Source organism: Tursiops truncatus, chromosome 10 (genome assembly GCF_011762595.2).
Source record: "Tursiops truncatus isolate mTurTru1 chromosome 10, mTurTru1.mat.Y, whole genome shotgun sequence".
NCBI classification, from domain to species: Eukaryota; Metazoa; Chordata; class Mammalia; order Artiodactyla; family Delphinidae; genus Tursiops; species Tursiops truncatus.
The window spans coordinates 52074853-52090110 of NC_047043.1; the positions used below are offsets into that span (position 1 = coordinate 52074853).

General features: G+C 37.4%; 1 protein-coding gene across 3 annotated transcripts in view; it reads left to right on the top strand.

Moving 5' to 3' along the window:
- Nucleotides 1-14957, top strand: part of PDCD6IP (programmed cell death 6 interacting protein) — a 57963-nt gene extending 43006 nt beyond the window's left edge. For 2 of the 3 annotated variants that reach the window (XM_019946800.3, XM_019946801.3), the window contains exons 13-18: nt 3132-3380; nt 3746-3880; nt 5066-5160; nt 11959-12082; nt 13208-13410; nt 14307-14957. In XM_019946800.3, coding sequence (XP_019802359.2) covers nt 3132-3380; nt 3746-3880; nt 5066-5160; nt 11959-12082; nt 13208-13410; nt 14307-14481 — 981 coding nt within the window. In that variant the 3' untranslated portion in view covers nt 14482-14957. Of the gene's footprint in view, nt 1-3131; nt 3381-3745; nt 3881-5065; nt 5161-11958; nt 12083-13188; nt 13411-14306 lie in introns of those variants that run through there. The other variant, XM_019946802.3, reaches the window with a different exon arrangement.
- Nucleotides 14958-15258: the final 301 nt, after the last annotated feature.

Here is a 15258-nt window from a genome sequence, read left to right on the forward strand (position 1 = left end):
TTCAGTGTTCTAAATATTCATTCATCATGTGCCTTTATCAGAAAGGGCAAACATCATGTGTTTATTAAAGCTATTTCAGATAGTTGTCATCGTAGTTGGTGACACATTAGCCAGAGTTTTTATGAGAAAAACTCAAGCATTTGAATTGCTGATTATTAAAGTGATACAAAGTACATGTTTTATTAAGAGGTCCAAGCATAACAGGTAGGACTGTTTTTTTCTTTCATTATGAACAGGCCAACTAACTAGTTATTTGTCTTTGTTCTGTTTGGGCATCTGGTTTTAGGTACTTAGAGGATCTTCGTTTTTATACTGTAAGAGACAGTCATCTATTTCAAGATAATAGTGTTCCTGACTTTCAGCTTTGTTTACTAGACTATTTTTTAAGACCAATTCTGCATATTCCTATTTCTCCCCCAGCTTTATTTCACTTGGCTACTTAAACATTTTCTAACTTTCGTTAGACATAACTTATATATAGAGGAAAATGACCTTTCTTACTCTCCTAATAGCCAAGCAACCTTCACATAGGGTCATAGTCATGGTTGAGTTTCCGTTATCAGTTTAAATATGCCAACAGATAAAACTATTGCAGCCTTTTCAAATTTATATGCTGTTACATACCCCCAATACAAAATGTGTCACATAGTTACAGAAATAGTTATAATTCAGCAAAATAAGGGATACTTAATTCTTGGTCTGTTCCTTCTTGTTACTCTGTTCTTGTCTGAGTGCTCAGATGCCTAAGCCTCTTTAGTCCACAATGCACCTGAAGTATAGAGTTAAACCATGAAACTTAACTAACAGTTAATGATAATGGCTACTACTGACTGAACACTTAGCCTATGTTAGAAATTACATTGAGCACTTTATATGGATTATTTCAGTCTTTACAACAGTCCTGGCATATAGGTACTATTATTATTCTTGTTTTGCAGATGAGAAAATTGAGTTTTCCGGGTAAACTGCCCTTGGTTACACAGTAACTAAGCCCATTATATTCACTAAGGGAGTGTAGTCAGAGTTGAAGTTTTTTTTTCTATGTCATCATATTTCACTTTGCTAGACAACTAGTTTCATTTGTTTCTGTATTCACGATTTGATTTAATTTTGTGTTTTGGATGTGTAAAAGAATGTTCATGATTCAAAAGGTTCATGCAGAGAAATCTCACCCCTTTTCTTTCTACCTTCTTCCCATCTGCTCTATGTAAGTAACAATATTCATTAGTTTTTGGTTTGTGCTTAGTGCTTTTATTTTTGTGAAAAATACATATGCACACAGATACATATCATATATTATGTGTGTGTATAGCTTTATATTCTGATTTCCCTTCTCACTCAAAATGCGACATACCATACATAACGCTTTTGTACCTTTTTTCATTTAACAATATGTCCTGGAAGTCATTTGGAAGCAAGACTTTGCTCCACTTTGTCTAACATCAAATTCTACTAGATCCCTTTAATAGACTTTGCCATGTCCATCCAGGTATGATTCTTTCTCCTCTTCCTTCCTTTTAAGAGTGTCTGTGGTTTGATGCTTCTTGGACCTCTAAGACCATTTCTTTGCACTGCTCTGCATGTTAAGAGAGTGAATTTAAGATAGGAAGGACACTTAGGAGATACGGTGGTAACAGAGGCCAAAATGTAGAAGAAACTTGAGACTTTTCCTCAGGGCTTTGGTTTTCACATGGGAAGGTCGCTCTGGACCCTCTTGTCAGGGAGCTAACTAAGGCCGTGGACTGAAGAGCCGGACAGAGCTTCTTAGAAACAGGCAGTAGGTGAGCAGATCCTTTGGAGCTGGAAGTGCTGCTGGTAAGAAGACAGACAGAGGTGTAGATGGGGTTCATGGACGGCCCCTTCTTCCTTTGTCTTTCCCCACTTTCTTTCTATAAGCATCCCTGGGGCAAGCAGAATAGAGGGCTTGGGGTTGCTGTTCTCCCTTCTGGTCCTAGGAGAAGTGTGAAGAGATGTGAGTGAAAGGGGGCAGCTCATGTGTGGCCTTAGAGGGCGCTTGAACACTCTAACACTGTTACTACAACGGGGTGTTTATGAATCACGTGGGTGTTAGAGACTGCCTGGACCGAGTAAGAGGCAGAACTCATGATGCGAAGAGAGATACAGAACCCGCCCGCTCTTTCTCTCCCAGGATATAAAAGAAACATACAGCTTATAGCTTTCTGTCTGTCTGTCTCTCTCGAGTGCTCTCTCCGTGTATATCCGTATCTCTGTTTCTGTCTCCATGTCTCTCTCTCTCTCAGTCTCGCTAGGTCGGCAAAATAGGGTATCTCTTTACTTGACAAAAACATACCTTCTGGGGACTTCCCTAGTAGTCCAGTGGTAAAGAATCCGCCTTCCAATGCAGAGGACATGGGTTCAATCCCTGGTCAGGGAACTAAGATCCCACATGCTGCGGGGCAACTAAGCCCGCGCGCTTCAACTAGAGCGCCCGTGTGCTGCAAACTACAGAGCCCACTCACTCTGGAGCCCACCTACCACAACTAGAGAGAGAAAACCCACATGCCACAACTAGAGAGAATCCTGTGTGCTGCAGTGAAGATCCCACATGCTGCAACTAAGACCCGACGCAGCCAAATAATAAATAAATAAATAAAATTAAATAAATATTTAAAAATATATATATATACTTTCCTCTACCTCGTGACAAGGATGCAGTGTAGTGTAGCAAGGTTAAGAGATTGGTTTGGAGTTAGGCAGGCTTAGGTCTCAGATTTCACCTCTGCTCCTTTTAGTAGCTGTGTAACCTTAGGCATGTTAACTTAATTTTTCTGGGACGCAATTTCTCCATCTGTGGAATAGAGGTAATAAATATATACCCTATAGGGTATTGTAAGGAATACATTAAATTATATTTGTAAAGTGTTTAGGACAGTGCCTGGCACATAATAGATGTTCAGTAGATCTGTTATCATTATTGCTGCTGCTATTGCAATCTGAATCCACTAAAGGTACAGCAATGTCTGTATCTAAATAAACCTGATGTACAATTTATACTTGGCTCTCTGAGAGATCGTCTCTCCCTGACCCTGGTGAACCTTTGTATATAATTCCTTTCTTGAAATTGGCTTCTGTTTTTTGGGCAGTTAAACTAAGTTTCTTAAATTGTTTAGGTTGTAAATGTCTTAAAATCCTTACTGACAAATCTTGATGAAGTAAAGAAGGAAAGAGAGGGGCTGGAGAATGACCTGAAATCAGTGAATTTTGACATGACGAGCAAATTTTTGACTGCTCTGGCTCAAGATGGTGTGATAAATGAAGAAGCTATTTCTGTTACTGAACTGGATCGAATCTATGGGGGTCTTACAACTAAAGTCCAAGAATCTCTAAAGAAACAAGAAGAACTTCTTAAAAATATTCAGGTAAAGTTTAATAAGATTTTTATTAAAAAAATTACAGGAAGGATAAACCTGGACTAAATCTGTATCCAATTAGGATTGTGTTTTTTGCAAATGTTACATATTAATAGAAATCTGTAAACGTTATTGGTTATATTTTCATGCCCACTGAATTTGTGGTATTTTTTACTTAAGGAAAGCTGTAAAGTACTGTGTTACTCCAAAAGGAATATATTAGGTAAATATCTAGTAATAACTAGGTAAATACCTCGTAATAGCTGCAGGAAATCATATATGATTTTCATAGTTGGGGAAGTATCAGTACAAATGTTATGAGCTATAGTAACTTGATAAATAAGTGTAACTGCATAAATCTTTCTTTTAATAAGGTCTCACACCAGGAATTTTCAAAAATGAAACAGTCTAACAATGAAGCTAATTTAAGAGAAGAAGTTTTGAAGAATTTAGCCACTGCGTATGACAACTTTGTTGAACTTGTAGCTAATTTGAAGGAGGGCACAAAGGTATGAAGCACAAAAGAAACAAGAGCTAACTAACCAGTGTGGATGTGAGTTTGGGAAGTTAATTGGTATTACCAGTTGGACCAAATCATTCTGTCTTGAATTTCTTAGCTTTAATGACTTTGGCTCCTGAGAGCTTTGGTATAAATGGGAGAAAGCTTAATGAAGGTGGGAGTATTTCATGGGAACTTTGCAGAATGAATTTTATATTTCACCAGGCAGAAAGAGGATGTGTAGGCATTCCTTTCAGGTAGCAGGAATTAGCACAGAGAGGTCAAAAGATCAGTGACACTTTGTTGGGGGGTAGAAAGTTGGCCAATCTGAGTGAATTATGAGGGAAGAGGAGTAGTAGTGAAAGCCGATATGTGGTGGGGAAGGGGGTGTGTATGGCTTTTATATTCTGTGCTGGTGGTGTGGATTATGATAGATTTGTGATCTGCTTATGACTCAGAGTGCTTACTAAATATGTTTAAGTATTTTCTTGCCTTTCCTTTAGATATTTTAGGGAAATGCTTATATTTGTTTTTACCAATTACTTTGCTTTTGAGGGAACAAGTGATTTTTAAGTTTTTCAAATACATAATTCCTTTTGGTACCTTTAACTCCATAATGATCACTTAATAAAGTTATCTTGATGCAAATACGGTAGATATAATGTAAAACCCTCTGAAGAGAGCATAGAAATACTGCCAAAGCCTTCCAAAGAGAGAGGATAGTAAAATGCCATTTTAATTCGGTTTGAAATGCTTTGTTGAAATAGATAAGCTGAGAAAACTCACCAGAGTGCCTTTGCAAATTCTTCTGAGGGTTTCTGAAATGATGCCTGCACTTCTGAAGTGAATGTGCAGATCTAATACTTCCACTTAAATAGGTTTAGAGTGTTTATTAAGAAGTTGACTTTTCTCTAGGAATTGGGAACTTGTTTATGATCATGAAACTTTTAACTTGTTGCCACTTAATTTTTGGTGGCAGTGCTTTCTAACGATGATTTTATTATTTTTATTTTCTTAGGGAATCTTAGGTCATATTTAATATTAAGTTACTGGACTTAAGTGGTATGACTGTCTCTCATGCATAGGATTTTAGCTCTTTAGCTTTAACTGTTATTGACAAAGGAGCTTTAGATTGTGTTCCTCTTAGATTAAAAATTGTTCCGGTTTATCACTTGTGTTTGTTCTTTACTTGTAGTTTTACAATGAGCTGACTGAAATACTCATCAGGTTCCAGAACAAATGCAGTGATATAGTGTTTGCACGGAAGACAGAGAGGGATGAACTCTTAAAGTAAGTTTATTTTGTGTATTAAATTGTACTTTTGAAGTATTTTTCTTTAAAAAAAAAATATTCTTGCTACCTCTTTTAAAAAAATCATATGTGGAGACTTTTGTGGTGAGTTGGCAGTGTGAGTTGGCAGTTTCTTTCCTTTCCTCCATGGTGTTTGTTTGTTTATTTGCTTTTTTATATATTTATTTATTTTTTATTCTTGGCTGTGTTGGGTCTTTGTTGCCGCACGCGGGCTTTTTCTAGTTGTGGCGAGGGGTGGCTTCTCTTGTTGTGGAGCATGGGTTCTTGGCATGTGGGCTTAAGTAGTTGTGGCGTGTGGACTCAGTAGTTGTGGCTTGCAGGCTCTAGAGCGCAGGCTCAGTAGTTGTGGTGCACGGGCTTAGTTGCTCCGTGGCATATGGGATCTTCCTGGATCAGGGATCAAACCCGTGTCCCCTGCATTGGCAGGTGGATTCTTAACCACTGCACCACCAGGGAAGTCCCCTCCATGGTGTTTTACAAAGCAGCAAGGAAACAACTGCATGATCTGAGAACAAAAGGGTGAAAAGGAGTGGAAACTCTAGATGTAGGAAGAACAGTGATGTCACAGAAGTGATAGAATAGCTCAGGGTAACAGATCTTAGGAAATGCCAATAAACATAAGCAGTTTACTTTGAAGTGGCAAATAGATTCCTTACATGAAGCTAGAGGCATAGAACATGAGGGAGAGAGGGTTTATAGCTCAGAAAATGTCAGCAAAGTCACTTTCTGCAGGGGCCTACTGGGAAAGCTGGGCGAGTAACATAGGACTCATTCCATGTGGAGTAATGAATAGAGAGTTGACACAGCATCGATACAAATATACTATATTCATTGAGGTGAGAAACAGAACAAAATTTTACTAAACTTAATAGATGAAGAACATTCACCAGAATAATGTCGTCACAGAACAGATAAAAAATTTACCATGAATTAAAAAAAAAAAAGGCTAGGAAACAATCATTAAGGATCACCACAAACAAGTGCCAGAACTCAAGGAAAATGGTAAGAAAACAGGAGGCACTAAAACGTGAGGTGTCGGGATTCAGGAAACAAGTGGAAGAGAAGAACAAAGCCATCACACGTATAAGATGAAATGGGAAGGAGCAAAACGGAGGATAGACGATGAAGAAAACACAGGAGCACAAAGTAGAAAAGAAGAAATCAAGGAAAATGAAACCAGAGTAAGGAAAGGATTAAAAAGGATTAGAGAAAGTGGGCAGAGGAGATCCAATATATGTAAAATTGAATTCCCTTCAAAGAATAAAAACCAAAACAGTGAACAGAACAAATATTTAATGATATTACTCAAGAACATTTTCCTAAAATAAGGCTTGTTGAAAGGGTATATAATACGGTCAGGAGAAATGAACAAGAACTGTCAACACCCCAGCATATAAATTATTAGTCTTAAAAGATAATGGTAGGATCCTATTAAGGCAGTCAGGCAAAAAGATCAGGTAAGTTTATAAAAAGGTGAAAAAAATTCAGGCTGGCAGCACTGCATGCTAGAAGAGAGTGGAATGATTGCTTGTTGGAACTCGAAGCAAATGTGAGGCAAAGATTTTATATCCAGTCAACCTGTCCTTCAGGTGTATACAGAGCCATGTGCTCAATTAGTAATGAATGTAAAGGACCCAGAGACTATTATACTCATGAGCCTTTCTTGAGCCCTTCAGATGACCTGACCATTATTCTTGTCTCTGTCCATGTTTAAACAGTTTCCCATTGAAGAAGTGGACGAAGTTAAGAGCTACTTTCTTCCACCCCCCAAGAAAGAGCAGGGCCAGTTGTTTTCAGTTTTTCTACTAAACCTTTAAAAAGCAAATAATTAGATTTTTTTTTTTAATTAATTTATTTTTGGTTGCATTGGGTCTTTGTTGCTGCATGCGGGCTTCTCGTTGTGGTGGCTTCTCTTGTTGCGGAGCACAGGCTCTAGGCACGCGGGCTTCAGTAGTTGTGGTGTGTGGGCTCAGTAGTTGTGGCTCACGGGCTTAGCTGCCCCGCGGCATGTGGGATCTTCCCGGACCAGGGCTTGAACCCGTGTCCCCTGCATTGGCAGGCGGATTCTTAACCACTGCGCCACCAGGGAAGCCCTAGAATGCTTTTTAAATGGTTCTAGAGGTTTAAAAAAAAACCCTCCAAGTTAGTTTTACTGATAAGTGAATCTGACAAAGATTAAAACAGAAGTCTTCAGACCAGTTTCACTTATGAATATGGATGCGAAATTTCTAAATAAAATACTTGCCATTGATATTCTTCAGTATATTAATAAAGAAGCATGACCAAGGGGGAGTGGGTGGTTATTCCAGTAATGCAGTGATTGATCCAGTATTTTTACATCTAAGGAGAAAAAGATTCTCTTCATAGATGAGGAAAAAGCATGAGAAAATAACTATTCTGGTACTCAAAATAGGAATTAATTGACTTCCTTAACATGAAAATATATGTGTATGTGTGTATATATACAGTAGATCTATTTATCTGTTTATATCTGCACAAAACTCAGCTTCATGGTTAATGGAGAAATGCTATAAACATTTCCCCAAAAGACAAATGCCCATTATCAATGCTATTATTTAATACTATATTGGCAGTACCAGACTACACCATTAGAAAAGAAAAAGAAATTAGAGATAGAAAAATTGGAAAGGAGGAGGTAAAATGATCACTACTTACAGACTTTATGATTACACATCTTGAAAACCCAAAAGAATCAACCCTCAAACTGCAAATAATAAAGGAATTGTTACTGAAGATAGGTGATTATAAAAATAATTTGTAGAAATCAATAGCCTTGGGACTTCCCTGGTGGTCCAGTGACTAAGACTCCGCACTTGCAATGCAGGGGGCCTGGGTTCGATCCCTGGTCAGGGAGCTGAATCCCACATGCAGCAACTAAAGAAAGGTCCCACAGTGCAGCCAAATAAATAAATAAATAAATATTTAAAAATAAATCAATAGCCTTCATACAAATAAACACATAGAAGATATAATGGAGGAAAAGACTTCACTTAAAATAGCAATAAGGAAGATAAAATACATAGGAATAAATTTGTCATTTATTAGACCGGTATGAAGAAAACTTTGAAACACTATTCAAGGACACAAAAGAGGACTTGAGCAAGCTGAAAGACGTATCATGTCCTTAGATAGGATGAGACAGCTTCATGAAGATGTCAGTTCTAAAGAAACTTATGTATTCAACATAATTTTTTTTTTTTTTTTTTTGTGGTATGCGGGCCTCTCACTGTTGTGGCCTCCCCCACTGCGGAGCACAGGCTCCGGACGCGCAGGCTCAGCGGCCATGGCTCACGGGCCCAGCCGCTCCGCAGCATGTGGGATCCTCCCGGACCGGGGCATGAACCCATGTCCCCTGCATCGGCAGGCGGATTCTCAACCACTGCGCCACCAGGGAAGCCCTCAACATAATTTTTTAAAATATTCATTTATTTATTTTCTTTTTAACTGTTTTGGCTGCATCAGGTCTTAGTTGCGGCATGCGGGATCTTTCGTTGCAGCACGTGGTCTCTTTGTTGCAGTACTTGGGCTTCTCTCTAGTTGTGGTGCTCAGGCTCTAGGGCACATGGGCTCTGTAGTTGTGGTGTGGGGGCTCCAGGACACGTGGGCTCTGTCGTTGTGGCACATGGGCTCTGTAGTTTGCGGCATGCAGGCTCTCTTGTTGAGGCACGCAAGCTCAGTAGTTGTGGCGCGCGGGCTTAGTTGCCCCGTGGCATGTGGAATGTTAGTTCCCTGACCGGGGATCAAACCCGCCTCCCCTGCATTGGAAGGCGGATTCTTTACCACTGGACCACCAGGGAAGTCCCTCAACATAACTTTGATTAAAAAAGGAATCAACAGATTTTCATGTAAAACTAGACAAGTTGATCCTAAAGCTCAAGTAGAAAAACAGTTAAACAAGATTAGCCAGGAAAACTGAATAATAACAACAGTAAGGGGAAACTAATTTGCCAGATACTAAAATATGTAATAGTGTCTCTAAAACACAGTGATACTGGCACGTGATTAGACCAAAGACAGAATAGAAGATAGGAGTAGATTCAAATACATATGTGAATTTAGTGAAAGAAAAAATCCTAAATCAGTAAGAAGAAGTTAGAAACATGTGCTTAGCCATTTAGAAAACAAGTTATTTTTACCTCAGAATAAGTTCCAAAAGGATCATAATTGAAATGTATAAAATGAAATGAAGAGAGAATATGAGAGAATTTCTTAGTAAAGCTGAAATAGGAAGGGTCTTTGTAATTGTGACTTCAAACCCAGAAGCCATAAAAAAAAAAGTTCATCATAACATGATAAGAGTCAAAATGTAATAAACTGGGGAAAAATATTTGAAACTTATTCATGGGCAAAAGGCAAATATACGTAATTTATAAAGAACTCCTAGATACTAATGAGGAGGAAAAAACTCAGTAGAAAAATTGGGAAAGGATGTGAACAGAAATTCTGCAGATGAAATATGAGTGGTTCTTAAGCATATGAAAAAATACCTACCTTCGCTCAGTATAAAATAAATATGAATTAAAATTACTCTGAAATAACATTTTTCAGGGATTTCCCTGGTGGTCCAGTGGTTAAGACTCCGCGCTTCCACTGCAGGGGGCACGAGTTCGATCCCTGGTTGGGCTGGTGAAATAAAGCTACATCTGTGCAGTGAAATACTATGCAGCTATTTAAAAAAAAAAAAAAGAATGTTTTCTATTTACCCATGTAGAAAAATCTCTGAGATAATTAATGGTAAAAAAAAAAATAAGGTTACAGACAGTGTAAAGTATGCTTCTTATGTAAAAACGGAGAAGATAAAAATACAGGGCTTCCCTGGTGACGCAGTGGTTGAGAGTCCGCCTGCCGATGCAGGGGACGCGGGTTCATGCCCCAGTCTGGGAAGATCCCACATGCCGCAGAGCGGCTGGGCCCATGAGCCATGGCCGCTGAGCCTGCACGTCCGGAGCCTGCGCGTCCGGAGCCTGTGCTCCGCAACGGGAGAGGCCACAACAGTGAGAGGCCTGCGTACCACAAAAAAAACCCAACACATTTGAATTGGTTTATTTCTGATAAGGAAGCTCTGGTCAGGTTCATAAGAAATAAAAAATAGTGGCTGTCTGTTTGTGGTAGTGAATGGTGGAATGAGAATTTGTAGATAGCGAGTGGCCTGTCACTTTTTAGTTTTTGAATCAAGTGAATATATTACCTTTTCAGAAAATTATATTAAATTAATCTAAATAATTATAGGGATTTCATGTTTTTTATAGTACCACCAACTAGTCTAACTTTATTTTTGACATTTTATCTGTACCCCTGGCCTTTTTTTTTTTAGCCATAGAACCCTTTGTTCAGACTCAATCTTGCAGAGAAGCCCAGTTTGTGAAACAAACAGAAATGGCTCTGTGATTTAATAGCTTTGATTTATATAATTAGTAAGTGGCTAGGAAATTCTCATTTGTCCTATAAATGTGTTATTTACTGCAACCATCTCTGGAGTCTATCAAAGGAAAAAATATTATGTCTTATGTGCTTTATAATATATTATAATTATACAGGCTAGATACTGTGTTTATGATTAAATGTATTCAAAATCTAATTAAATAGTTGTGAAGATAATTATAATAAATAAGTAAAATATTAAATATAATTGTTATATTTATTATATGTGAGTTATATATATACACACATATATATTAGATGTTTCAAAGTTTGACCTTTTTCAAATTTTAATATTGACTAAAAACTTACAGTTTATATTGTAAGCATTTATTACAAATTTACAAACATTATGAAGTAGTTTTGATTTCTTGATGAATGTGTGTAAGTTTTCTTTCTATGTGGAGTGTCTAATTTATCTTACAACTGGGATTGTTTTTGACAGTGAAAGTGTGGTCTGGGGGACTTGGAGTTGCTGTTAATTGTTACATCAAGACAGTAGGTCCTGTTGCAGACATTTCAGGACACGTCATGTTTACTGCTCTGTGCTTGTGAATCAGCACAGTGAGAAGTTGATCAATACCAAGTATTTCATAGAGTGTATTTTACTTTAGGGTTTTGTTTAGTGAGATTCCAATTTACTGTTAGAGGAGACTTTAAAATATTAACAAAATTTTTAATACTGTATTTTAATAGTCCTTTCAACCTCTATGTTTAATGAATTTACCTTAATAATAGATTATGAGGTATCTTTTAACATAAACTATCTCGGTGCCACATTTCGAATATCTTTCAGAAAGCTTTCATCAAGAAATTTGCACAATGGTTTTAAAGTTTTCATCAAGAAATTTGCTCAGTGGTTTCGAATAGGTTGTTGTTTTTTGTAAACACTGATACAATACAGCGATTAAAATATTAGCTAGGTAACTATGTACAGTTGTAGTTTTCTGATAATTATTAGATTATTATGTTACGAGTTTCTCATCTAGGGGATGACCTCCTGTTAGAGAGAGGGCAGTTTCTTAGGCTCACTTGCTCAGTTTGACATGTTCCTTAGTCTGGCTCTAACTATGATCTCTGAAAAAGTTTACCTTTTTCCCTGGTCTTCAGAAACAGAATAAGAACTAACTTTATTTTATTCAATAGTAGGAAGAAAGAAGATTTCAGTTAGTTCTAGTCAAGAACAGAAATGTAGTATATTTTAAAATACCATCATTGTTTTGAGTATATTTTCTGTGTTTCATACATGAAGAAAAGAAGGTAAGAAAAAGATCTGGTATTTTGTATGTGTTGGTTTTCAAAATTGTGTTAATTTCTAACACTTCTGTCTTTAATAAGGGACTTGCAACAAAGCATTGCCAGAGAACCTAGTGCTCCTTCAATTCCTACACCTGCGTATCAGTCCTCTCCCGCAGGGGGACACACGCCAATGCCTCCAACTCCAGCGCCGAGAACCATGCCGGTCAGTAAGCAACCACATTTTTAAAATGCAAGTTTTACGTGTTCTTGACAGCTTGCTTGCTGTAAAGGATAACACAGACTTTACATTGTAGAGGTCTGGTGGTCACCACTTTGATCAGGTGACCAACCTCAACTTTCTGATGTTTTGCAGTATAAAGAATACAGCATCACTCATGGATTCTTGCCTAAAAATGTTTAACTAAATCTAATGAAGTCTTTAGAATCAACTTTCAGTTTATAGCAAATACAGTGATAAAACAAGAAATTAAATTGTGCTGTTAGGAACAGTTGGACAGTCTAGAACTGGAACATTCTGTGAGACACCTAGCTTGGTCTTTTCTAAAAGCAAATGTCATAGAAAAAAATAGACAGGGGGCATATTCTAGATTAAAAGAGAGGAACGATTCATAATAATCAAATGCAATACATGAACCTCAGCTGGATCTTGGTTCATAAAAACGCCTAGAAGAGATTTTGTGATAAATAGGGAAACTTGAATGTGGAGTGGATACTCAATGATGTTAGGAAATAATTATTAATTTTCTCAGGTGAAATGGTATTGTGATTATGTAGGAGAATAATAGGACTGGTATGCTGAAGTCTTTCGGGCTGGTGTCCTGAAGTTTGCAACTTAACTTTCAAATGGTTCTGCAAATATATAGATAGATAAATATATGGATATAGATAAAGCAAAGATGGCCAAATGTTAATAATTAATTTAATTGGTAAACGTGATTGTTTATAATAGTAGTCTTTTAAGTTTTCTGGTGTTTAAAAATTTTCATATGAAAATTCATGGGGCCAGGAAGAGATAACAGGAATAAACGGTACCTGACCTGCTCCTTCCTCCCACCTCAAATGTCTAACCATTGATGGGAGCAGTAGTGAACAGTAAATGATTAAATATTAGGCATCAGGGAAAGAGCAGTGGCTATGGAGTATCCACAAATTGGAGAATTACTTTTCAGCTACAGTACATTTCTGGAGTAATAAGCCCACATTTAAGAATGGGAATTAGAAATATGTTTGGTTGGATTCTAGAGTTTCTCATATGCCCTTTTATTTTGATTGATAGCAGTTTGACAGAAACCTGACACATTTTGTCAGTGCTGACTTTTTCTTACAGCCTACGAAGCCCCAGCCCCCAGCCAGGCCTCCACCTCCTGTGCTTCCAGCAAATCGAACTCCTGCTACTGCTACTGCTCCAGCTCCAGCTCCAGCTCCAGCGAGCACTGGGACCACTGCACCAGCTCCATCACAGACTCCTGGTTCAGCTCCCCCTCTGCAGGCCCAGGGACCTCCATACCCCACCTATCCAGGGTATCCCGGGTAAGGCTGAAACTTTGTATATCCCAATGAATTGGCTAATGTTTCTAGCTCTGGTTAGTCTTTTAAAAACAAGCTCACCCCTTCTCTGAATGGAGGTGTCATGAATGAGTAAGCTACATTGTCAGCTCATGTAGAAATAAAAGTAAGTTATAGTCACTTTTTTTGAGTCGTTGAATAGCCATTTCCCAGGCTTATTTAATTTTAGTTTTTACATACTGGGTTTATATTAAATATATCTCTTCTGTATGGAATTCAGAATGTTTCCTTGGTCTTCTTTATTTAGGTGACAAACAGGTAGGTGCCTTTTCTGAGCTTAGCATAGCAAGGTTGATAAAGCCTTCTTTACATACCTGTACTTTGATGTCTTGGCATTCTGATCAACTCTTAAATAGAAATCTGTCTAATTATGGCATGTGTTTTCTTAAAGATCAGCTGCCTTTGTGATAGTTTTTTTAGTCTTAAAAATCCAGACATTTAACTATCTTTTAAAATGTCTTCCAAACTTAGTAAAGTACATTGTATCTTCCAAACGTTAAAACTTTGTAAATAGTAAATTTATGAGCCTTACAGTGAACATTGAATCTTGTGAAACAGAAGTGTACTTAGATTGCCACATTAGATTTAAGGGCTTCCGTTTTTATTCCTTGTTCATAGTTGAATATTTAGTCTTATTTCCTTCAACAATCTTATTTTTTGGGTAGCATTCAACACTTTTTTCTTGCATTTCAATTAATAACAGGATAGAACACTTTTCTCTAGCAAGTACCTTGAAACAGCTGTTTTTTCTCGCCATTGAATGGCTTTCTTGAAAAAACTTCATTTTAGAATAATTATTGTATGTTTCATTTTCTTGTGTTTGATTTACCAATCCAGCTTTCTTGTGTTCTTCCCATCAGGTATTGCCAAATGCCCATGCCCATGGGCTATAATCCTTACGCGTACGGCCAGTATAATATGCCATATCCGCCAGTGTATCACCAGAGCCCTGGACAGGCTCCGTACCCGGGACCCCAGCAGCCTTCATACCCCTTCCCTCAGCCCCCACAGCAGCCTTACTATCCACAGCAGTAGTGTGTCAGCTCAGAAGATCAGCTGGTTCAGCTCAGAGGGAAAGAAATACCAACCCTGCAATAAGTGTACTAAACCCTACGCTCTGGTTAATATAACGTACTCTGATGTACTGAGTGCAGTGTGTAATTTCTGTCTGCGGCTAGAAGCTGTGCCCCAGTTCCACATTTGATTGCACATGGGCCATTTGCTGCTGTTGCAGTATAAAGACTAAGTTTAATAGGATTTGAAATAAATTACATTACAGTTCATAAAAGTTGAAAATGAGAAATTAAATCCACAAGTGAAACGTTTGAAATTATTATACTTAGTTCTACATAAGACATGATGGGAACATCAGAGGCTTACAATGATGGTTTCAGTACTGATACTCAAGAAAACTAAGTTATCTTTCTCTTTTGGTTTAATTTTCATTATGCTATTTTGCATAATCAAAACATTGTAAATCTTATAATTTAAAAATAAATTCCTTAAGAACAGTTGTCATTGTTATGTTTTGTCATTGATTCTCATTCCTGTCTAATTTCTTTCTGGTATTAGTCTCTCATTTTATGTGTACACAAGTTAAACAGATCATGAGTTAAGTGCATGATTAATGCAGGTTAATAGGTTCAAGTACATTTTATAGGAAAACCAAAAGAATAATAACCATAATTTATCCTTCATATGCTGGTTAGTAAATTAATTTTGACATTTATTTTGAAAAATCCTATAATGTGGAAGAAACACAATTGCTACCAAAGATTCTTCAAATAAATATACAAGTAAATATGTATATTT